This window comes from Scheffersomyces stipitis, chromosome 4 (assembly GCF_000209165.1).
Source record: "Scheffersomyces stipitis CBS 6054 chromosome 4, complete sequence".
NCBI lineage: Eukaryota > Fungi > Ascomycota > Pichiomycetes > Serinales > Debaryomycetaceae > Scheffersomyces > Scheffersomyces stipitis.
In genome coordinates, this window is record NC_009044.1 from 1,390,797 (window position 1) to 1,415,192 (window position 24,396).

Sequence of the window (24,396 nt, forward strand, 5' to 3'; positions counted from 1 at the left end):
AATGTTGCCGCTCCATTGTAAGGCTTCATTCCTAAAGTGGTGCAGGATACGGCCTGATACACGAAATGATGGAGGAGGCTTCTGAGCTTATATGTGGAAACGGACATAGGCGGAATGATTTGTATAGAGGGCTACAACAAGGAGTGCTCCGAGATATGCCCATTTGAGAACTTGAGTCATCGTACTAATCCATCCCTAAATGCCACTAGATTGCACGGGATCATTAGATTATACTTTATAGCTAGCTTTAATCTGGGACAAGACTTTTTGCACTTGGTTTTCTCGGAGGAAGATCAAGCGGTCCCTCCCAAACAGGACGTAAATGCGAAACTCCCGAGGCACAAAGCCTTGTCTGGGATGGACTTAAATTAGCCTCCAACAATATGGTACGAATACCTGGCAGATAGCAGCCTGCCTTGATGGATGAGTAAGCGGTTATGAGAGCCGTGTCTTTGTGAGATGTCTGTAGTTCTTTGAGTGTGAATTAATCTGTTTTCAGCTTCAGTTTTTGCTAATTCCGCTTTTCTATATATAAGTATATGCACCTATCTTTTAGTATTTAATTTTTCAGTTGTTCAATTTTCTGTCATTTCTGTTTGATCTTTTTAATTTTTTCCATAAATATATCTTGTTCGCCTCTCTTGGTGGTAATAAGTTATATATAATTCATCTGTTCCCATTCATAGCATCATTATTAATTTGTAGCCGAAATCGTGTCGATTTTATCTGCTAAGAATTTTCCACTACCCCAGGTCTAAGTGAGAAAATAAGTCTCCAGTTCTACTTTTGATTTTCACAACCAGACACATTTTTTGAATTTTCCAGTCTCACATCAAAAAGATACCAACATGGAAGTCAGGCTCGAGTCGGGCTCGGAGCTCGTCAGACAGAATCGTCTCCTCAGTTTTCTTCTCTCGAAGAATGTGCCTCATCTACCCACCGACGAAGAGAGAAAGATATATCCAGAGGGAACTACCAACTTCTTCTACAGATTCTTTTTCTGGTGGTTGAACCCGGTGATGAGAACCGGATACAAGAGAACATTGGAACCCCAGGACTTGTTCAAGTTATCGGACGATATCAAGATCGAGAACATGGCTAATAGGTTCTACCATTACTTTGAAAGAGACCTTGAAAGAGCCAGGACAAAGCATGTGGAGAAAAAGTGCAAAGAAAGAGGCGAAACTTTAGCAACAACAAAGGTTGACCCAGAAGAAGATTTAAAAGACTTTGAATTGTCGAAATTCACAACTGTTTTCGCATTGTTCAAAACCTTCAAGTACCAGTATTCTGCAGCTTGTGTCTTCTTGTGTATGGCTAACAGTGCTTCTACTTGTAACCCATTACTTCTCAAGAAGTTGATCCAGTATGTGGAAAGAAAAGCTTTGGGTGTAGAAGAAGGTATTGGAAGAGGGTTGGGCTACTCTTTTGGAGCTTCGGCCATAGTTTTCCTCATTGGTGTCCTGATTAACCATTTCTTCTACAGATCCATGTTGACTGGAGCCCAGGCTAAGGCCGTTTTGACCAAGGCATTATTAGACAAGTCTTTCAGACTCAGCGCTGAAGCTAAACACAAGTATCCTGTAGGAAAAATCACATCTATGATGGGTACAGACTTGGCGAGAATTGATTTTGCTATTGGATTTCAACCTTTCTTGATTATTTTCCCCATCCCTATCATCATTGCAGTAGCCATCTTGATCGTTAATATCGGAGTATCTGCCCTTGTAGGTGTTGCCATTCTTGCATTCTTCTTTTGTGCCATTGCTGTATCAACGAGAAAGTTGTTTGCCTATAGATTCACAGCCAACAAGTTCACCGATGCGAGAGTGGACTTCATCAAGGAAGCATTGAACAACTTGAAGATCATCAAGTTCTACTCGTGGGAACCTCCTTACCACGAGAATATCTCAGACATCAGAAGGAAGGAAATGAGAATCATCTATAGAATGCAAGTGTTGAGAAACATCATTACTGCCTTCTCAATGTGTTTGACATTGTTTGCTTCCATGATCTCCTTCTTGGTTTTGTATGCTGTAGACAAGAATAGAAAGGATCCTGCTTCTATTTTCTCGTCCATCTCCTTGTTCAACGTGTTGACGCAGCAGGTGTTTTTGGTTCCTATGGCTTTATCTTCGGGTGCTGACGCCTATCTTGGTATCGGTAGAGTTGGTGAGTACTTGTCGAGTTCAGAAACCAACCTTGAAGAAACCAGGATCCATGCTGATGGTGAGAAATTGATCGAAATGGACAAAGAAAATGTAGCCATCGAAATAGACGGTGCTCACTTTGAGTGGGACACTTTTGACGACGATGAGGAAGAAGATTTAGATGACGAAGATGATAAGGATAAGGCTGAAGAGGGCCATGACGAGAAGCCAAAACAAGCTCTTTCAGCTAGCGCAAAGCATCATACTCACAAGGAAACATTCCTCGAAAAGAAAGACTCGACAAAGACTTTTGTGCGTTCTGGCTCAAATTCTACTGATAAAGAAGAAGACACAGACTCTTCGTCTGACGACGAAGCAGCTTTCCCCGGGTTGACCAATATTAACTTGACCATTAACAAGAACGAGTTTGTAGTTGTGACTGGTTTGATTGGTACTGGTAAGTCCTCGTTGTTAAACGCCATGTCTGGGTTCATGAGACGTACTTCTGGATCTGTTAATGTAGATGGTGAGTTATTGTTGTGTGGCTACCCCTGGGTTCAGAATGCCACTGTTAGAGATAACATTGTTTTTGGATCGGAATGGGACGAAGAAAAATATAATAACGTCATCTATGCCTGTTCTTTGGAAAGTGACTTGGAAATCTTGCCTGCTGGAGATCAGACCGAAATCGGAGAAAGAGGTATCACTTTGTCTGGAGGCCAGAAGGCCAGAATCAACTTGGCCAGAGCTGTGTATGCCGAAAGAGATATTATCTTGATGGACGATGTCTTGTCTGCTGTAGATGCAAGAGTAGGAAGACATATCATGAACAACTGTATTCTAGGCTTGTTGAAAGATAAGACAAGAGTGTTGGCTACACATCAATTGTCTTTGATTGGTTCTGCTGACAAGGTTGTTTATTTGAATGGTGATGGAACTATAGATGTAGGCACCTTTGAAGAGTTGAAGGCTAGAAACATTAGCTTTGCTAATTTGATGGCTTACAACAGTGAAGCCAAGGAAGAAGAGGAAGAAGAAGAAGTGGAGGAAGACGAAGAAGTGGTAGAAAACGAAAGAGAAATGATTCAACGTCAACTCTCCAAGGTAACCAAGCCAGAAGACGAAGAAGCCGAACACAAAGACTTCAACAAGAATGAACATCGTGACGGCCATTTGACAGAACAGGAAGAAAGAGCAGTCAATGGTATCAACGCTGAAGTGTACCAACAGTACATCAAGCTCGGTTCTGGTAAGTTTAGTCCCTGGCTCTTTTGCCCCTTGCTTGTTTCATTGATGATCTTGTCTACCTTCTGTCAGTTATTCACCAACACCTGGTTGTCGTTCTGGACTGAGTTCAAGTTCACTAACAAATCCAATGGTTTCTACATCGGCTTCTACGTCATGTTCACTGTGTTGAGTTTCATCTTGTTGACCTGTGAATTCGTCATGCTTGTGTATTTGACCAATACTGCTTCTGTTCGTTTGAATATCATGGCTATCGAAAAGGTTTTGCATGCCCCAATGGCTTTCATGGACACCACCCCCATGGGAAGAATTCTCAACAGATTCACTAAGGATACTGATGTCTTGGATAACGAAATCGGTGACCAGTTGAGATTCCTTGTGTTCGTTTTTGCCAATATTATCGGTGTCTTGATCTTGTGTGTTATCTACTTACCTTGGTTTGCTATTGCCATTCCTTTCTTGGGTTTCTTGTTTGTTGCTGTGGCCAACTACTATCAGGCGTCGGCTAGAGAAATCAAGAGATTAGAAGCTGTGCAAAGATCATTTGTTTACAACAACTTCAACGAAACCTTGAGTGGTATGAACACCATCAAGGCTTACAATGCTGAATACAGATTCTTGGAGAAGAATAATGAATTGATCGACAATATGAACGAAGCTTATTATCTTACTATTGCTAATCAACGTTGGTTGGCCATTCATATGGATATCATTGCTACCATTTTTGCCTTGTTGATTGCTTTGCTCTGTGTCAACCGTGTGTTCAACATCACTGCTGCCTCTGTAGGTTTGTTGTTGTCGTATGTTTTCCAGATTGCGGGTCAGTTGTCTATGCTTATTAGAACCTTCACCCAAGTTGAAAACGAAATGAATTCAGCTGAAAGACTTGCCAGTTACGCATTTCATTTACCTGAAGAAGCTCCTTATCTCATCAATGAAAGAACCCCAGCTCCAAGCTGGCCAGACAAGGGTATTGTCAAGTTTGATAATGCTTCGTTAGCGTACAGACCTGGTTTACCATTGGTGTTGAAGAATCTTTCCTTTGAAGTAAAGCCTTCGGAAAAGATTGGTATTTGTGGTAGAACTGGTGCTGGTAAGTCATCTATCATGACTGCTTTGTACAGGTTATCAGAATTGGAATCTGGTAAGATCACCATTGATGACGTTGACATTGCAAGTCTTGGGTTGAAGGATTTGAGATCTAAGTTGTCAATTATCCCCCAGGATCCAGTGTTGTTCAGAGGCTCTATCAGGAAGAACTTGGATCCTTTCAATGAAAGCTCGGATAGTAAGTTGTGGGATGCCTTGGTGAGAACTGGTTTGATTGATCCTTCTAGATTAGATATAGTCAAGAAGCAAGTTAAGACACAGTCTACTGAAGATGAAGAAGGGTCTATTATCCACAAGTTCCACTTGGATCAGCAGGTTGAAGATGAAGGTTCCAACTTCTCTTTGGGTGAAAGACAATTGATTGCCTTTGCCAGAGCTTTGGTGAGAGACTCCAAGATTTTGATTTTGGATGAAGCCACTTCGTCCGTCGATTACGAGACGGATTTCAAGATTCAAACCTCTATCATCAAGGAATTCTCGCAATGTACCATCTTGTGTATTGCGCACAGATTGAAGACGATTATTAATTACGATAGAATCTTGGTGTTGGACAAGGGAGAAATCAAGGAGTTTGACACTCCATGGAACTTGTTCAACATTAGCAATGGTATTTTCCAGCAAATGTGCCAGAAGTCTAATATTACGGAGGAAGACTTCGCCAACCTCAAAAATTTCTAGTACAACAGCGTTTGTACGCTCATAGCCTAATAAAATAATATATAAAGAAGTATTAGAGCTTTGTAGAAGCAGAGAGAATTGTCGTACTCGTTTCTTATCAGTTGCTTTTCGCAGCCAAAAAAAAACCGGAGTAGAACAGACCGATTACAAAGGATATTATGAAAAGTGGATCCACATAGATATGAAAAGCTCCAATGAAGAAAGCTATGACAAATCCCCGTCAGGCTACGAGCACTTCGAAATTTTGTGTGTCTTCACTGCCAACACTAGTCACAGTAAAGACAAAGTTAGCGGATTCAGTTCTTATGCAATCCATACAGCCTCTTTTGGTTTGCACAAGAGCAAAGTGATGACGCTGGCTGTATAGTCTCTGGTCCATCGCTTTAATTGAACAACGCCTCCGGTTCCATCTCCCAAATCGAAATCCGAGTCTATTGGAAGTCGTCCTGGAATTGTAATTGTGAAGGTGGAGCAGCTAAAAAAGAGAAATTGAGAAAAGTGACCAGAGAAATCGCATTGCGGATCTTAGACTCAGGTCTAAGAAATTTTATGAACTTTGATGAAATTCTGTGAAATCGCTTTCAACTTTTGAAATTTACTGAGATTCGATAGCTCTGTAAGTTATAACACTCAATTGCTAGAATCACTTAATTTAGTCATACCATAGAACCAGTTGGTTGCTGTCTATTTCACTTCATTCCCCCACACGTAGTCTATCTATGAGGGAAACCACAGCTTCTATATGCACTCTTGATATTGTACAGGTGCGAATCTCATAGTTAGAAACAACTACAATTTCAGGAACACTTTTTATCGTCAGTTCTTATTATCAGAAGGGAATTGCTTGCTGTTGCGTACAAAAGAAGGCGTTTTCAGTTGAGTTTCAGATCTGAAGACAGGAAAAAATCAAGAAGTAGCGAATTGCAGACAAAAAAACATCAGTTTTCCATCTCTTCGATCGTTCAATTTCGTTTTCTGTTCCCACCTTTCACTCTTTCTCTCCTTGTTGTTCTCGATTGAGTTTTACACTTACATTAACTTCAAGCATTATTACAATAAACAGCAAAAGGCAAATAAGATTCCAACAATCTCAATCTCATCAATATATTCTTAATTTCTCGTTATCTTAAGAGAGTCATCAGATTACGCTTGCTACCAATATGTCAGAGCCTTCCACACCTCTTGTTGGTTCTCCACCTGATGGACAGAAGTTCAAGAAGCTTCTCAACCGCTTAAGCGGGCAACCAGCCTCGTACTCCCGTAAACAACACTACACATTTGGCAAGACTCTTGGGGCTGGATCGTTCGGGATTGTAAGATATGCCCGTGATAATGTCAGCAACGAAGAAGTAGCCGTCAAGATCATCTTGAAGAAGGCCCTCAAGGGCAACGAGGACATGATCATTCAGGAGTTGAAGTTGCTCCAGGAATTGCGCCATCCACATATCGTAGGTTTCCGCGACTGGTTCGAGTCTAAGGACAAGTTCTATATCGTAACTCAGTTGGCTACTGGGGGTGAGTTGTTTGATCGTATTGTTCGAAAAGGTAAGTTCACCGAGCACGACGCCTCATTAGTGATTGTCCAGATGTTGGAAGCTATTGAATATTTACACAACCAAGACATTGTCCACAGAGACTTGAAGCCCGAAAATATCTTGTACTTGACACCAGAAGAGAACTCCAATGTGGTATTGGCTGATTTTGGAATCGCTAAGAGGTTGCAGTCTCCGAATGAGAAATTGACGAGTTCAGCTGGTTCTTTTGGCTATGCAGCCCCAGAAGTTATATTAGGCACTGGACATGGCAAACCTTGTGATATCTGGTCCTTGGGTGTCATCACGTATACGTTGTTATGTGGCTACTCGCCGTTCCGTTCGGAGAACGTTCAGGACTTCATTTCTGAAGTCAAACATAACAATGCTGTAATTTTCCATGCCGACTACTGGAAAGATGTCAGTAAGGATGCTCGCAGATTTATTGTAAAAGCATTACAGTTCGATCCCGACAATAGACCCACAGCTTCGGAGTTGTTGAACGACCAGTGGTTGGTGTCGATTGCCCAACAGCACAAGGAATGCGACTTGCTTCCTAACTTGAAGCAAGGTTTCGATGCTAAAGCCAAGTTTAGACAGGCCATCCAGTTGGTTAAGTTGAACAACCGCATTCAGAAGTTGAAGGAAATCCAAACGGACGAAGACGACGACCCAAATGAAATCAATTTATTCAGCGAGTCCGGTTCACTCGTCGAAGGAAGTACGACTCCAGTTCCAGGTTACGACAAAACACCTTTGGTCTCTTGGAAGAAGTTCTCGCATATTCTCAGCAACTTGGAAAACGACAAGTCCAGAGCATCTTTGTCTCCCATCAAGTCTCCTTACAGTAGCAGCAGTAGAGAAGAGTCCAGAAAGTCTTCTAACTTAACCAGCGATGCCTTTGTGCAGTTGGTTCACACAGCTTCTGAGAACAAGGAAAGAGTACAGTCGTATAAGGAACCCCACTCGTCGACTGATACCGATGCATCTCTGGTTGAACCAAATTCTTCTGAAAAGCAAGAATAGGCTATGTGATCAATCATTGGTTCATTTGTAAATTATGATGAACCTAGGTGCGTACTTATTTTTGCCATAGCCCTAGTACAATAGTACTATACTGACTTGTACTACTCTGCGCTATTTCTTATTTAATTCTCTCATTGTGACTTTTTCTACGAATCTTAATATCTTGCAATATACAACGTACACTGCTTGCGATCTCATGTCAATGACTAGCGATGCACCTATTCTGTGGTGCTCACTTTAAATTTCAGCTGGTTCTTTTTTTCGCTTACAAAATTCCGAGCTTGCGAGTGTTGATAAAAAACCAAATCTGAAGCTCGCTTTTCCAAAGTGTTCTTTTCCATTCCTCCAATTCAACACAAGCGGTGGCAGACGACCTCACTTGGTCTGTTTATCGAGCTATACCACTAGAAGAACTTGTTACCTAGGTGATAATATTGAACTATTGTACTATTGACATTGCCATTATCCAATTTGAACAGTGAACTGAAATACTCATAGTGAATAACTTGTATTGAAAATTATACTAATTATTCGACGAAAGCAGAGAAAATCTTCTTTCAATACATTCTCACAAATCTCATAACAAAAGCATCAGTACTTGAAAGCTTTTTGTTTACAAATTTCGATACTTGAGTTCAATACTTAACACTATAATCATAATATAGTTATCATGTCAGATATAGACAACTCTGAGGTGGATTCTCCATTCACGGCCGATACAACACCAGCTCCCAAACAAAGAACTCCGCAGCTCTTCCTTGATGTAGAGGATAAGACGGAAGAGGCCCGGTCCAAGTTTTCGGAGTTGGAAGCATGTACCTATTCTAGCAAGTTGATTGGTTCCTCGGGCCAACAGGAGTATATGACGTGTGACTGTGTGGAAGATTGGGATTCAGAGTCTCAGCGCAACTTGGCCTGTAGCGATGATTCCAACTGTATAAACCGTGTAACCTCTGTGGAATGTATCAATGGCCATTGTGGTTGTGGAAAGAACTGTCAGAACCAGCGTTTCCAAAAAAGGCAATATGCCTCAGTTTCTGTTTTTCAGACAGAACTCAAGGGTTATGGTTTACGAGCAGATGATGTTATTCCCGAAGGTGGATTCATCTATGAATATATTGGCGAAGTCATAGACGAAGCTAGCTTTAGAGCCAGAATGATCGATTATGATTCCAAGAATTTCAAGCATTTCTACTTCATGATGCTCAAGAACGACTCGTTCATCGATGCCACCATCAAAGGTTCATTGGCCAGATTCTGCAACCATTCATGTAGTCCCAATGCTTTCGTTGATAAATGGGTCGTTGGCGACAAGTTGAGAATGGGGATCTTTGCCAAAAGATCCATTCTGAAGGGTGAGGAAATTACTTTCGACTACAACGTGGACAGGTACGGAGCACAATCACAGCCATGCTACTGTGGAGAAGCCAACTGTATCAAATTCATGGGTGGAAAGACTCAGACTGACGCGGCGTTGTTCTTGCCAGATGGTATAGCTGAAGCCTTGGGAGTTACTCCCAAGCAGGAAAAGCAGTGGTTGAAAGAAAACAAGCATCTTAGAGCTAAACAGCAAAGTGATGATGCTGCAATCAATGAAAAGTTCGTCAGGGAATTGATTGTAGAAGAATTAAAGGAAAATGATGTTTCGAAGGTGATGGGAGCTTTGATGAAATCGCAGGATCTCAATATCATCAAGAGATTAGTAGAAAGAATTCACAAAACCAACGACGATTTCATCAATTCCTTGATTATCCGATTCCATGGCTACAAGACATTATCGACTATAATCAAGGAATTCAAATCGGAGGAAGACTTGATTGTACCGATTCTTGAGATCTTGGGCAAGTGGCCAAAAGTAACAAGAAACAAGATTTCATCCTCTCAAATCGAAAGTGCAATCCAAGACATCAAGTCTTCGACCAGTAACGAAGAAATCCGCACATTGTCCACTGAGTTATTGAATGAGTGGAGTAAATTACAGATGGCCTACAGAATCCCCAAGAGTAAGAACTCCTACTCTTTGCTGTATGGAAGAAACACCAGATCGCCTGAACCGGAAGAACCCAATGCAAGCAGTGAACTCAAAGAATCTAGTGAAGAAGCATTGCCTGCTGGTTGGGAAGTGGCATACGATCCAAATACTGGTAACAACTATTACTTTCATAGAGAGTTGAGTCTCACCCGTTGGGATAGACCCACAGCATCTGTGCCTACTGGACCAAAGACTCCACAAGGAAGAGGAGCTGGATCAAGAGGAACATTGCCTAAAGGACCGAGAGATAATGGATTCCAGCAGAAGGATATGAACAGAAGAGAAGAAGAAAGATTGAAGCAGGAAAAGGAAGAGCAGTTCAACAAACTCCAAGAAAAGGAGAAGCAGTTGTTATTATTGATTCAACAGGCTGGAGAACAGGAAAGACAGAAACAGTTAGAGGAAAAGACACAAAAGGTAACAAAGAACAAGAAGTCGTCTAATGGTCAACACCGCCATCACAAATCGCACGATGACTCAAAAAATAGTAGCTCCAAGTCCATTTCAGTAGAGGATAAATGGAGGCATGTTTTGGCCAAACATGTTCCCAATTTGATCAAAAAGCATGAGAAGGAAGTGGGTAGAGAAAATATAAAAGGTTGTGCTCGTGATTTGGTGAAGATTCTTGTGGCCAAGGAGTTGAAGAAAGATGCCGAAATCTCTCCTCCCAAAGAGTTGGACAGTAACAAACTTAAGAAAATTAAAGAGTACTCGAAAGTGTTTATGGACAAGTTCTTGATTAAGTATAGAGCAAAACATGAAAAACACAGAGACGATAAAAAGAGGGCCCATGAAGACGATGGTGAAGAAAACGATGTCAAGAGGGTAAAGGAATGAAATGGAAGTTGAACCTGAACGAATGCTAAGTTTTACCTGAATTGCAGAACTAGATTGTTTGTAATATAAAATGTATATTAGTGTAATATGCTTATAGCAGTAGCAGTAAGAAGTTGAGGAACTCAGGTGGACCATGTTAAAGATACTGAAATTGCATACTTTTAATATAATGTATATTAGTTATTTATGATCGAAGCAATGTGAATACGAAAAGATGATAAGAAAACAAACACTATGGACAGAGAGATCTCAGTCAATGACTGGGTGAATTAAAAAGCGAATCTACTAGAGAATGACGACGATGCTAGAAGAATACTGGCTTATTCTCCTACTAACAAGAGAGGCAAGTTTTCGATGGACTCTGAGCCATAGATGATTTGATAGGTAGCTTCAAACAAGGGGAATTTGTCGAGCATGCCTACGTTGGTCAACAAGTCGTGAACTTCACGAACAGTTACGATACCCTGGGAGCTCTGGCCGTTCAATAACATCTTTTCAGCGTTTTCGGCCGAAGATCCGGTTTGGGCCATGTATCTACCGACTTTCACATTTCTACCACCAGAGCATGATGTGATCAAATCAGCTACACCAGCCGACTCGGCTGTGAAAGTGGATGCAATGGACTCAGGGAAGAATGTTTCTGAGAACTTGATCGTCTCCAACAATCCTACTCTCATGACAGCAGCCTTAGCGTTGTCACCCCAGCCCAAGCCCTCTACAAATCCTACAGCTAAAGCAACCACATTCTTCAAAGCTCCAGCTACAGATACACCGGCAACATCCTCGATAACATTGACGTGGAAGTAGGGTCTGTGGAAACATGCTCTCAACACGAACTTGTCGATGTCCTTACCCGCACCTCTGAAGTCCTCTGGGAGCTTGTAGGCTACGGTAGTCTCTGACCATTTGCATCTAGCAACTTCTGGAGCAATGTTGGCACCACTGAGAGCACCGCAAACGATGCCTAACTCTTCCGTGATGTAGGTAGACAACAATTTGCAGCCTTCTGGAGTCACTTCCAAACCCTTCAAGCACGAGATGGCTCTGGCACCGTGCTTTATCTTACCCTTCAACGATTTGACTACACGGGGCAAGAACTGATGAGGCAAGTTAAAGACAATCAAGTCGGCGTCATGGACTACATTGCCGATATCTGCTTCGGCTCTGATGTTTCTCGGCAAGATCACACCGGGCAAGTACTTGACGTTTTCGTGTCTGGTGTTGATGATGTGAGTCAATTTTTCACCATCGATGATTTCATCGTGCACCCACATATTGACTTGGTGACGGAACAAACGGGGTCTTGCCGCAGCGTTTTCGGCGATCACTTTAGCTATGGTCGTCCCCCAGTTACCCGAGCCGATCACAGCAACACGGAAAGGGTGTTCTGGAGACAAGGAGGCCTCTGGGTGGTGCAGATGTGCAGCGTATGCTGCGGTGGGATTAGGTGCCAAAATGTTGGCTAGTTGGGCCAAACGGGCAACAGGCGTAGACATGGTGCGGAATACAGAACGTTTGCTAACTGAGGGTATCAATTTGGAAAGACGGCCACTGGTGAACAAAAGGTGGTGTTTCAACAGAGGATCAGGTAGACTTTTTAGATTTCACTAATTTGCCTGAAATGTTGGGTTTGAAAAATGCGGAGTGAGTCGCTATGATTCAGTCACTAAATGTCTAACAGAATAAATAGTGCGAGATGAGATGCGATGGCTGTGGAACTCGCCGTATACTTAACTGATGGGATTAAAGGTGGTATTATGAGGCAAATGAAGTATATACGACGGTATCTCTCTATAATCGTTCAATACAGCCCAAGCTCTTCTTCCAAATATTTCCAGCAGAATGTCTGCTTTTTATAATGCTACCTTATGCTCGGATAAAATGCACAAATGAAAAAAATGAACGGCCAGAATCTGCAGACCGAGGAAGCCATCAAGCCGTGATGCTGATGCTTTTAATTGTACCAGAATTGGACAAAGATTGCTGAAAAATCGTGATATTCAAGTCAGCCATGTCACCGTCACCTATCACAACGACCGCAATCATAGTCCCTGCTATCTTGTCTTCTACTCAAGCTACAATTTGCTTCAACTGCAATTTTCACTTGGTAGCGCCGCCATTCTAAAAATTTCATGAGTCTTATCGCCTATCGTGAAAGCTGTATCCTCGGATTGTACCTTCGTTATAGCTTCGCTTCTGACATCAGAGCACAAAAATGTAGTCCCAAAAGGGCTCGCTACTCTGATGTTAAATTTTGTTTCAACAGCTGCAACTTCTGCCGTGCCCTGCCATCTTCTCTTCCTGTTTCGTCTCGTGACACATCCTCTGCCTTAGTGTCTTCTTTGACCGTTTTCCAAATGCCTCATCACATCACCAAATCCATAAGGAATTATCCATATCATAGATCATCCAGTTCAGACCCATCACATGACTTTCTGTTGCCCATCTTTTCTGATTTCCATAATGCCGACTCCTTCCGAGTACCCAGTCATAGATAACAGCCAGCGCAAATCCTCGGACATTTGGTGGATGCAAAATCCGTCATGTGACACCTTACCAGCCGTTGCGGTCCTTTTTTCCGAGGTCGAACTTTCGAACTTTCGCTCTTGTCCATGTCAAGTGACAAGTGCTGCATATTAAATTAATTGGGTGCGAAAAATTCTGCTACCAATTTATTATATCCACAGTTTCTAGCTCAGGTGACTAAATGGACACATAATGTTGATAATTAAAAACAATGGAGTCGATTGATTTTTCGAAAATTCGTCCTTGAAAAAATTCTACACTTGCGGAATGCTTCAAAAAAATTCTAACAAGTATGGTACAATGTGTATTGCATAATATAGTACAATCTATAGACTTAGAGAAATGTTAGGAGAATAAAACCCTAAAAACAAACGGTGTAACCAGCGGCCATTTCCATCTTTCTGTTACGATTCTGAAAACCCCATAGGAAACTCTGAAAAATTGAAGAAAAATTGCCCTTGCCAAATCCGCCGAAAGCAACATCATCTAGAACTCCTTTCAATGTTTATCATCAATCTTATTATCTGAACTAAATTTTTATTGAACTGAAAGTGAACCCCAACTCTGCAATATTAATCTCTCTTGACCCTAATAATTACCTAAGACAAGATAGAAATTTGTCTTTCCTATGAGATGATCCTCTGAGATATTGCAATTTTTTTTATTACTTTCTCTAGCGAAGACCTTACTCGTCGTCGTCTTCATCAAGATGATAGCGATCGAAGTTGCTTGCTGAGCTAAAGCCACTTGCAAAAGTGCCAGCAGCCGTTCCTGACCGGGAGCCCAAGCCAGCAGCTTTTTGTTCTTTCAAGTAGTTCAAGTTTTCGATATATAATTTCTTATCAGCGTTTCTCTTACATGTTAACGTTCCCATGTGTCTTTTCAACGCATCTTTACGGGCGAATCCCTTTCCACATAATTCACAAATATTCGGTGGTATAGTTAAATGCTGTTTCTCGTGTCTCTTCAAGTCAGAAGATCTTCGGAACGACATAGAACATTTTCCACAGAGAAACTTGCGTGACGGGTCCTCGCCAGCAACAGCTGAATTTTTTCTACTTGATCCACCAACGTAACCTTCGTCGGATAATGATGTTGTAGAATGAGAACGTAAAATATCGATACTGTCGTTCGGTTTATTTTCTTCTTTATTGTATAATACTCCAGGTGTTTTGTAGGTTATTGGTTCTCCAATTAAAAAATTCCAACCTTCGCTGTTTGAACTGGGATGGTGGGACTTGTGAACATTTTCTTCTGCCGCATTACCTTCAATACCGCCCTCGTTGCCCATGAATATATCATTGCTTAAGTTTGGAAATTGCCTATAGAATCCAGATATATTTAATTGACCCTTCTGGTTGGCAGTGATTTTATTTCCGCGTTTTATTGGATTGCCATGAGGAGAGGAAGCATATTGTAATCTCTGTAATAAATCCTGGATAGTCGGATCAACCAATGTTGAACCAGGGTTAACTCCACTGGCTGTTGCTACCAATGCTTCGCGGGCTAACCTCAAAAATCTGGCATCTTCGTCAGAGTCCAGGCTTCGAAGTTCTGTCAGTTGATTTTCTTGTCTTTGTCTTTGTTGCTGTGGTTGTTGAGAAGTGCTCGAACCTTCATGAGGTCCAGGGGTAAGAGCCTGCAAAGGCTGAGGAGATACATGTGAAGAACTCCCACGCAGATTACTAATTTTGCCAGCACCAGAAAGAGAAGTAGAGCTATAGCTCCTGGTGTAGCTTACGTTTTGTTCTATAGACCCTGGAGTATGCCTTTGAGTTGGTAATAAAAAATTAAGGTTGGGAGAGGACGGGGAGTTAGCGGTGTCGCCTCTAATTCTTTTGGTAGGAGGAGAATTTCCAGCTTGTGGTCCACCGCCAGTACCACTAGCTCCACCACCACCAAAGGGGCTAGATGGACCTGGCTGAGGAGAGAACATTGGATAGCTCATTCTGTTCGGGCTGTTAGTAATTAATTGAGGATAATTTCTAAAATGATGTGTGTTAGTAACTCTGTTTGTTTGTATTGCACCACCAGCACCAGCACCAGAAATGGTGTTCCTAGCTACAAGATGACGTTGACTCGGGAGTTGAGGAACCTGTTGTTGAGAAACCGGCAGTGGATTATTTGTACGTGTGTTGGAAGGACTATTGGCATTACTTCTTTTGCTTTTCTCGCTCGACGTTGGACTGTTGAAGGAACCAGCAAACTGTGGCTGATCCTGTTCCATATGGGTCGGCGAAATTTTCTTTAGTAATAAAATTAGCTCGTATCCAGATGGGATAATGGGGATGAAATGCGATAAAATGAATTGTCCAGGACAGCTAGGAGACTTTCCAAACACCAGAATGAAAATTGAATCTACGTCTTGTAGATCAATGTGAATAAAATGCCTGTTTAATTCTTGCAGATGTCAACAACCTCGGAAAAGTGACCACAATTGATAGCAAAAAAAGATCTCCGGCGGTATATGTTGTGATTAAGGCTCAACCAGTAAGAGCTTTCCAGCAATTGACACGGTTATTGAACTTGCAAACCTGAAAGTGTTTAGGTCTTTTTCTGGCAAGACGGCTGCTGGAATATGTGCTACTATTGTTAGGAATGTATACCACCATCGACAACACCGTCAACGATTTGAGCAATTTTTGGTAGTACTACTAGGGCAGAAAGTCTGTATTCTAGCATGCCACCCTCCAGGTCAAGAAAGAAGGTTATTACCATAAATATAAACTCTGCCGGGACAGGTAGTGTCTATAGTTGCAAGCCTACCTTGGTAAAAATTGTGGATGAAGAGCACCTTCCACAAAATAGTTCATGTCAAAACAAGCACAGTTTACGACTCCGAGATCTGGATGCTATTGAGGCGCCAAATCGACGGGCTTCGCTTGGAGGTGGTGCACCACTGTTTGGATGCTGTCGGATCTGTTGTCGATTCCCACAGTGATGGTCGGATAAGGTCCATTTCAAGGGGGTTATTGGTGATTTTCCCCATATTGCAGCTATAGAAGTCTGGAAAAGGTGGTTCAACTTTTCTGGCCCTGGCTCAGGGCTACTGTTGCATAATTAACGTACCGCTTGTTGGGATCTCTGGGGGTAGATACATACTTCTCTACACCCATAGTCTCTGAAAGGCTGTCCAAGAGGAGTAGTCTTCAAGTGCTCGTGGAACAATCCAGTTGTCTAATTTTTCTAGTTGCGGTGCAGCCACAGTTTGAAGATGATTTCGCCAGGGCCTGGTACCTCTTGGGGAATAACCCCTCTGCAGGCCAAATACGCCATACCTGGTTACACCTCTTTGTCTAGTGGATCCTGGTCGCCTCTGGTTGTCTACGTGCGATTGTCGGGGTCTGGTGTTGTGCCAATGGCTGTTCAGTGGTTCTAAAATCTAAAAATTCATACATACCAATATGACAAATGCCTTAAGCTGGCGAAATGGATAGAGACCTCAGCGAATTTTTGCTCGAAACAAGTGAAAGGTATAAATATCGTGAATGTTGACCTCGACGCGTATTTTGACTCGAGATGCGCTTGTAGTTGTTAATAATTTACTCTTGACCTAGTGATGTCTGGTTCCAGCTCTTTCTACTAAGTATGTAAGGTTGCACTATGTAGGATCACAGAATCGCTCCAAGCAAAAGATTTGGCAGAGGGAGACAGGTTCGTCTCGAGCAAACTGTGGTTATTTGGCCCGCTACTTATATCTCTGTAAACACGTCAAGGGCCGTTCCTTTGCCGTTTGGTCCCGATCCCAGGATTCCGGATCATTGCCTAATTCTGGATTCTGAATTTTGTTTAATTATTGCGAAAACACCGTCTTAGTGATTAGAGCGCGTCACGTGTCAGTGGCTAATTTCTCCGTGTCTAATTACTATAGCTATTGTTGGCTTCTGTGTAGGACCCTTCCCAAAGGGAGATGTGCTAGACTGTGATGAAACTGTGTGCCATCGGCTCCAGAGTGACTGTGGTCGGCCGTACAAGATAGCCGATGAAACAGACCTGGAGTTTCAGACCGTAGTATCTTTTTGGGCATTTGCAAGTGGAGCATCACCTCGGAAATTGAGTAGTAAGTACAGAGCACGTGATATAGTGACTTCCGACCACTTAGTTACACCATTCAAGGGGTCAGTATTTTAGTGCTGAATGAGTGTAGACAAGTAGTTATACAGCAGACACTATCAAAAGGTTAACAACAATGCTGACCATACTTTTCTATTTCTCTTGAGAAAAACTTACACGTGTAAACCCTACTTTTACTTTTGTATATTTGCAAAGGACGTGTATCACGTGCCATATTCATATTCTTTTAGGTAGATAGGAATATTAAGAAAATCAGATGAAATTTTATAAATTATAGTTAGAATTGAAAAAAAAAACACATTTGGCAGAAAACCAGAGTGAAGCTATTTTTGACTCCAGTTTACTCAAGTATACTACTTTTGTCTACAGTGGCACACTGTGTCAGGATGAGTTTCTTGTGATTCTTAGGTTATCAGACGCAAATGCTGGAACTTTGCAACCTGGTTGCAGCCTTATGCGTCTGCGTGTGATATGAATCACATGACATTATTTTTATTGAAGACAATTCCGCTTTGCTTGGTGCCATTTCCATCTGTTTGAGTTTACAGGTTACCACGATCAGTTTGCATGTTAGTTCAGGTACCTTTTTTTCAGTTTATCAAGAAATCTCCATTTCATCTTTTCCTGAAACAATAAATTGATATATTTCTACAACCGGGAATCACAGAGAGTTGCCAAGTCTGCAAGCGGCTCCTTATAGCACACAAATTTACTTTACCAACTTTTGTATCAAGGTCATAACTATTTCTATCCAGCCATGACGACCTACCTGGATTTACCCTCCAGACAGAAGTCGCAGAGACTCATTAACAGGATGAAGAACCAGCAGCAACAACAGCAGTTCCAGCAGTACAAACAGCGTGCAAAGAACATTGCAAACATCAACGAGCTTCTTCCAGGGTTAAACGACATTTCCGATGCGTTTGAAGTGTTACCTATGGACCTCATAAAGTACTTCACACTACTTAAGGAAATCGATGCCAAATGTATTAACACCGTTCCGCAGATCAACTTCTTGATCAAAAAGTACATTGGAGGTTTACATGAGGGCAAGCTGTCCAAGGATGGAGCCGAAGGAGGAGAAGACAGCAACGAAAATAACAATGACAAATCCGAAAATGACAAAGACAAGCTTGAAAACGACAAGGAATCAAAAGAGACTTCCAAGAGAGACCTGGAATTGAGAAGGTTGACACTCATCAAAGACAAGATCAACGAAATAATTCCCTGCTTAGAAGAGAAGATGCACGTTACGTCGGTGGCGACCGACTTGTTGAGCAAACATATGTTCCGTATCAACAATGACTACAAACTAATTGTCAACAACAACGAGATTCCAGAGTCAATCCGTATCGGTCCTCTAAGCCACCCGGCAATGATCATGGATGCTAACGTAGCCAACGGGTCAAGTGTTGACAGATCAGCACAGGCACAAAGAAGTGAAAGTAGAAGAGAAGCTCTAGCAGCCAAGAAAGCCAGCAAAGAAGACAATTCTGATGACCATCTTTCTGTGAAGAAGAAGAAGAACAAAGAGAGCACACCTTCAGAAGCACTCAAGGGCACACCGAATGGAAACCCAGGAGTAACCAACACCAAGAAGAGATCGAGAAAGGAAAATGATGATATCCAGAGACCAGTTACCCCTGGCGGCGGCGCTACCAACGGAACAGCACCAGCCAAGAAGAAGAATAAGCCCAAGAAGGAAGACGACAGTAGCAATAATTCACGTGCAAACAACACCAGCAGCAATAATGTCAACTCCAACGAACTTGACAACGATGACAATAACACTATAGACAGAGTCAAGGCTGAAGTTCCAGCAAGTAAGGCCAAGAATACAGGCGAACCTACGTACTGTTACTGTAACCAAGTTTCCTTTGGTGAGATGGTGGGATGCGACGGTGACGACTGTAAGCGTGAATGGTTCCATTTGCCATGTATTGGATTCAAGAACCCACCTAAGGGTAAATGGTACTGTGACGACTGTCTTGTGAAAATGAAGAAAATGAAGAAATTATGATGTGTCAATTCATGTATTAGTATAACAAGAAATAGTATAATGCAAGAAACTATTCTAGACTATGCAACAAGTAGATATAAATTTATGTTGAGTATTTTCTGATGGTTAAGTATTCCAATTGATATAAATGAAAAATGGTTTAGTTCAATGAATACTGTCCTTGTAACCAACTGTTAACCATTTCCAATGCCCTCTGGGGTTGATCGTGAGGGACCAAATGGCCAGCATCGTAGAATCTCAAATAAGTGAACTTTTCGTAGTTCCTGTACTCTCCACCAATACTGCCGTCAGAAGTTTGCCATGGCACCAAAGGTTTACTTGAAAATTCATCATGACCATCATAGTCTAATTGGTCTGTCCACTCGTAGTTACCTAACCAATTACATCTATAGTCTTTATCTCCAGCAAATATCAATACTGCTACCTCCTTTTCAAGAAGTTCGGCAACATACTGCTGATGGGGCAATGCTTTATCGCCTTCCAAGGCAAAGTTCTTTGATACAACATCAGAACAACCTTCATACTTCTTGACTTCAGGAGAAACCCCAATGGCACTCCTGACAAAGTCAAGGTTGAGATAAGCGTCCACATCGTCTAGTTCCTCGTAGCAAGTTCCACCCCTTTCACATTCTTCACGTATGTCATATGGGTTCAAGTTCGTCTTGGAGAAAGGAATAAACATTCTTGTTTCACAGTAATGATAAGCTGGTACACATGTCAATGCATCCTGTTCCCTGTTGCATAGTTCAAGGAATTGCTTGCATTTGGGATAGTAATTCTCTTCCAATTCCTTGCAATCTTGTTCTGACAAGATTGAATCATAACCTCCTTGTCCACATCCCATTCCAATAAGAGCTTTATATTGTGGAATAGCATCAGTGAACCCATTTCCAATGAGAACTGAAGTCACGTTGAACGACCTTTCCGGATGACTGAGGATCTCCGACGCGAACTTAGGAATGTAATGGCCAGCATACGATTCTCCAGCCATATGAAAGTCTCTGCTTTGGAATTGTGGAAACTTTTGGAAGAACAATTCCAAGAATATGTATACATCTTTTGCAGCAGCAGCCGTAGTTGAAACTTCGTTGTCATCCGAGTACGAGAGTCCTACGTCTACAGGTTGATCCAAGAAGATAACAGACGCATTCGAGTTCCACGAATAGGGGTTATATTCTGGCTGAAGGGTTGAATTGATAAAAGAGGGCCCCAACTCAAAGAAGAGTCCCGTTGAGCTAGAGCAACCTGGCCCTCCATTCAACCATAATACTACTGGGTCGTTCTGGGGATCGTTTCTCGATTCAAAGAACCAATAGAACAAGTGCTTGTCATCTTCGATATCCAAATATCCCGTGACTTGCTTTACTTTATCTAGACCGAGAACAAGCGGATCTATGTGCTTAACTCGCAACCTGTGACTGGCATAGTTCTCGTTTGAAACTACATCAAATAAATTGTCCAAAGGCCCAGAATTACCAAGATTTGCAATATCGTGTGCATCCGAAACTTCCTTGAAGCCCAAAAACTGTTGCAAGGAAGATAAAGAATACGCTGTGGCAACAGAGCCACACAAGCCCGAAAGTAGAATAGTGCCGATCAGAAGTTTCATCGCACTACTCAATTGACCTGAGGCAGAGAAAACTAAAGAGATAGACTAGATAAGAACTAGCTGGTTAAACTGGGAGAGCCATACTTGAGCCGTACGATCACGTGAAGATATTCAAAGGTAATTGAATTCATGAAGCGATATGGAGCTGATTTTATTTATGTGGAGAGTACTTAGACACAGAACTCAACTTACAATGTGAAGCCAAAAATGGGATAGAAACGTCCCAATTAATGCCGATTGGGTTGCGTTGGCTCTCCAAACACGAGGGGTCCCTGTTTCATAGGCACGCAAGACAAGAATGCGTATGAAATCACTATTCAGATAAAATAAAGTTCACGGATCCAATGAAGTAAATCGACAGGTGCCACTATGGTCCGAACTTCTTCATGTCCATTTTCCGAACAGGAGTTTCCTCGGTTTCGTTCAAGTCAGAGGATGTTATACAAAGTAGGCTTATTCTGACTTTGGTTTCTGGCGATGGTCCAGTGCTGCTATCTGCACGTCAAGAAAGTGAGCCAAGGTTTGATAACCATAGATCCAGGATATTACGGTGGATTTTTGGCTTTTAGATGACGTGGAAAGGGGGTTTATCGTAGAAGCTCGAGAACAATAGCTGGTGTCTAAACGAGGCGTAAATATCTGTAGCCCTGGGCCAGCAACAAGAAGCTGTTTAGATACCCAATGCGAGAACACCGTGAAAACGTATCCATTGCAAGCAAATAAATTTGACGGCAATTAATTATAATTCGTCAATGGCCAAAGTGATAGCTGGGTCCGATATCTCGACAATAGCCTTTAAACCCATCTTTAAAAAATTAAAATTGCAATTGTTCAAGGGGTGAGTTGAAAATTACATTCAGGAATGATCGACATCCGCGCTACATTTAGAAAAAGGTCAACTATCCCTTAGGAGTGGAAGTATGTCCATGCAAGCGGGAGCTAAGATTGGGGAGTTGACGAAAAAGGCTGCGTAACTGCGCGTCCAGAACAGCCCACACCGACTATACCTTCAACAAGGCCAATGGTATCTTCCCCACTCGGCTGTATTTTTCAGTTCCAGAAGACTGTGATATCGGCTGCTACCAAATTATCACATTTTGAGATTTGACAAAGACCCGTAGACTACCACGTCAAAGTCACTACGCTAGCCGCCTAAGGATCCAAACTGCACAAAGAGCCCCGCCGACAATGCCAGGCATATACTGTATGTTCCAGAAAATAGTGCAAAATTTCCACTAATTAAGGAAGTTTTCGTATGTAAGACAATGCAAGACCTGAGACAGATCTCTGGTTGCCATGAATTACCGTAGCAGAAATCCCATTTTAGTCCTTCTAGAACCTGTAATTGTCGACGAGGATCTTGACCCACCTAGTTGCCACTAGCTGCCTACGACTACAAGCTGTGGTTGAACACCACTAGATCCAACCCTCGTAGCATTCTGTTATCCGATTGAAAATACCACGATGAGAAAATACGCAGAAAATACATTGTCGGTAACAATAATACACCAAGGGCTAGGATAGGGATACCGAGGATCTGGTGGGCTTCCATAGCCTACTTCAGACATCTTTACGAGATTGGGTCCAGGGGAATGTGTGATATGACAGCAAATTTTGTCGGGCAAACAAAGCTGCGGGGGTCAGTTCTGGAGGCATAATTCCACACTGGCCAAAATTATGGTGATGTACGTATATCGCTTGGTGGGTACCATTTTGTGGATCCAATTTTACGTACCAGCTTGAGAATTCCAATCCCCGGGATAAAAACATGATCACAGAGCGTGCATATCGCCAGCATGTACGGGACGACTTTGTACCAGTGAATGTTCCAAGTCTGACATGCCACGTCAAGTTGCCAGGGGCCGGAATCTACAATTTCATTGCAATTTCACATCAGACAGACTACAAAAACGAATTCAAACTAAATTCCAGAGCAGAGGAAGCCCAGTTGAGTGGATCTGGCTAGGCAGAGGTCCTTAGATAGTGTCGAATATGAATTAATCATCGAGAACGAATTGGTACAGTTTCACCGGAGTTTTGCGGCCGTCGCTGGGCTGTGATCTCAGCCAACAGCCAAACTATCATTAAGTCTGAATATTATTTTCGAGCACAAGAGAAGTCAGCCATAATAGCTCCGTCGGTGGTGATAATAAATTTCATTGCATGAGGATTCTGTGGGAGTTTCCATTATTTCATATTTATTATTACTTTCGAGTGATAATTACACTATAGCCCTATTCCAAATAAATATAGCACATTGGGCAGCTTGTAGAAACCCATCGATATCTGCGTCTGATACCCTGGAATTTTTTTGTGTAGTCTCTATATAAAACCATTGCCATTCCCCATTTTCCGCCATCAGCGCTGATTCCCTTAACTAGTCTTGGTTTCCCGAAGCGTACGTCACCTCGTTTGTTCTCTTCGGCAAAAATCCCGGCCACGCCAATTGCAATTGCACGTCTGTTGATTGCACTCAGTAGCCCCAACTGTTTTAGATATATTGGGTTTGGCGTTTCGCATCGCACCACCCAGAACTGTGCCAGCAATATATATTATTGTTTTTCTTAACTCCCTTTTAATCGTGAAATTTTGGCTAGGTATTTTTTTGACAAGCCTTTCCTCTACATTTTTTTTTCATCAGATATCCCTGAGTTCAAATTTAAGAATCGTCAACTTGTTTCTTCCGCTCGTTTTCCTTTAACATTAATTGACCTTTCCCACCTTTGAAAAGTTTTCATAGTAGCCCATGAGCGTGTTGAAAGAATATAAATTGGTCGTTGTCGGCGGCGGTGGTGTCGGTAAGTCGGCCCTTACCATCCAGTTAATCCAGTCCCATTTTGTGGATGAATACGACCCCACCATTGAAGACTCCTACAGAAAGCAATGCACCATTGACAATGAACAGGTGTTGTTGGACGTGTTGGATACTGCTGGACAAGAAGAATACTCTGCCATGAGAGAACAGTATATGAGAACAGGAGAAGGGTTCTTGTTGGTGTACTCCATCAATTCTCGTAACTCGTTGGAGGAATTGCAATCGTTCTACGAGCAGATTCTTAGAGTCAAGGACTCCGAAAGAGTGCCGGTATTGGTAGTAGGAAATAAGTGTGACTTGGAGATTGAGAGACAGGTTAGCTACGAAGAAGGGTTGGCTTTGGCCAACTCGTTCAATTGCCAGTTTTTGGAAACCTCGGCCAAGCAGAGAATCAACGTCGAGGAAGCATTCTACAACTTGGTCAGATCCATCAGAGAACAAGAAAGGGCCGTTTCATCTAGCGACCCTGCCAACGTCGCCATTGCCAGCTCGGGCAATATCAATGGCACGGTAGCCAACAACACCACTGCTGCTGCTGCTGATGGTGTCCATAAAGCCGAAAAGGATTCCGCAATACCTTCCCAAGGTGCAGCCAAGACTGCCCAAGCCCAGAGACAACAACAGGCACAAAATGCTGCCAGCACTGCTGCTGAAGGCAAAGAGAAGTCTGGCTGCTGTGTCATTGTTTAGAAACGAACGTAGCCCACGATTTATCACGCACGACAAGTTTACTATCAAGTAC

General features: G+C 42.2%; 8 protein-coding genes across 8 annotated transcripts; 5 read left to right on the top strand and 3 right to left on the bottom strand. All coding sequences in view use genetic code 12, as the record gives it.

Moving 5' to 3' along the window:
* Positions 1-655: 655 nt before the first annotated feature.
* Positions 656-5,238, top strand: PICST_77740 (predicted protein). Its single transcript, XM_001384188.1, has 2 exons — positions 656-2,466; positions 2,530-5,238. Exons 1-2 carry the CDS (start codon positions 849-851, stop codon positions 5,181-5,183), a joined length of 4,272 nt encoding a protein of 1,423 aa, XP_001384225.2. The 5' UTR covers positions 656-848; the 3' UTR covers positions 5,184-5,238.
* Positions 5,239-6,343: 1,105 nt separating this feature from the next.
* Positions 6,344-7,690, top strand: PICST_59677 (Calcium/calmodulin-dependent protein kinase; the record flags this gene model as incomplete). The annotated part of the gene is made up of 2 exons (XM_001384189.1): positions 6,344-7,539; positions 7,567-7,690. Coding segments are annotated over 2 exons (1,320 nt in total), but the record flags the coding sequence as incomplete, so codon positions are not given.
* A 721-nt stretch (positions 7,691-8,411) lies between these two features.
* On the top strand, positions 8,412-10,610 carry PICST_31672 (predicted protein; the record flags this gene model as incomplete). The annotated part of the gene is made up of 1 exon (XM_001384190.1): positions 8,412-10,610. One exon carries the CDS (start codon positions 8,412-8,414, stop codon positions 10,608-10,610), a length of 2,199 nt encoding a protein of 732 aa, XP_001384227.2.
* Positions 10,611-10,773: 163 nt separating this feature from the next.
* On the bottom strand, positions 10,774-12,106 carry GPD2 (glycerol-3-phosphate dehydrogenase; the record flags this gene model as incomplete). The annotated part of the gene is made up of 1 exon (XM_001384529.1): positions 10,774-12,106. One exon carries the CDS (start codon positions 12,104-12,106, stop codon positions 10,931-10,933), a length of 1,176 nt encoding a protein of 391 aa, XP_001384566.2.
* A 1,315-nt stretch (positions 12,107-13,421) lies between these two features.
* MET32 (protein involved in methionine metabolism) lies at positions 13,422-15,363 on the bottom strand (the record flags this gene model as incomplete). Its single annotated transcript, XM_001384530.1, has 1 exon — positions 13,422-15,363. One exon carries the CDS (start codon positions 15,361-15,363, stop codon positions 13,822-13,824), a length of 1,542 nt encoding a protein of 513 aa, XP_001384567.2.
* A 2,661-nt stretch (positions 15,364-18,024) lies between these two features.
* Positions 18,025-19,230, top strand: PICST_36036 (predicted protein; the record flags this gene model as incomplete). The annotated part of the gene is made up of 3 exons (XM_001384191.1): positions 18,025-18,247; positions 18,416-18,846; positions 18,913-19,230. 3 exons carry the CDS (start codon positions 18,025-18,027, stop codon positions 19,228-19,230), a joined length of 972 nt encoding a protein of 323 aa, XP_001384228.1.
* Positions 19,231-19,369: 139 nt separating this feature from the next.
* On the bottom strand, positions 19,370-22,407 carry PICST_31676 (predicted protein; the record flags this gene model as incomplete). Its single annotated transcript, XM_001384531.1, has 3 exons — positions 19,370-20,642; positions 21,798-21,813; positions 22,347-22,407. The coding sequence occupies 3 exons, from the start codon at positions 22,405-22,407 to the stop codon at positions 19,370-19,372; spliced, it is 1,350 nt and encodes a 449-aa protein (XP_001384568.1).
* A 1,178-nt stretch (positions 22,408-23,585) lies between these two features.
* PICST_44586 (predicted protein) lies at positions 23,586-24,119 on the top strand (the record flags this gene model as incomplete). Its single annotated transcript, XM_001384192.1, has 1 exon — positions 23,586-24,119. A coding segment is annotated over one exon (534 nt), but the record flags the coding sequence as incomplete, so codon positions are not given.
* Between the last annotated feature and the right edge of the window lie 277 nt (positions 24,120-24,396).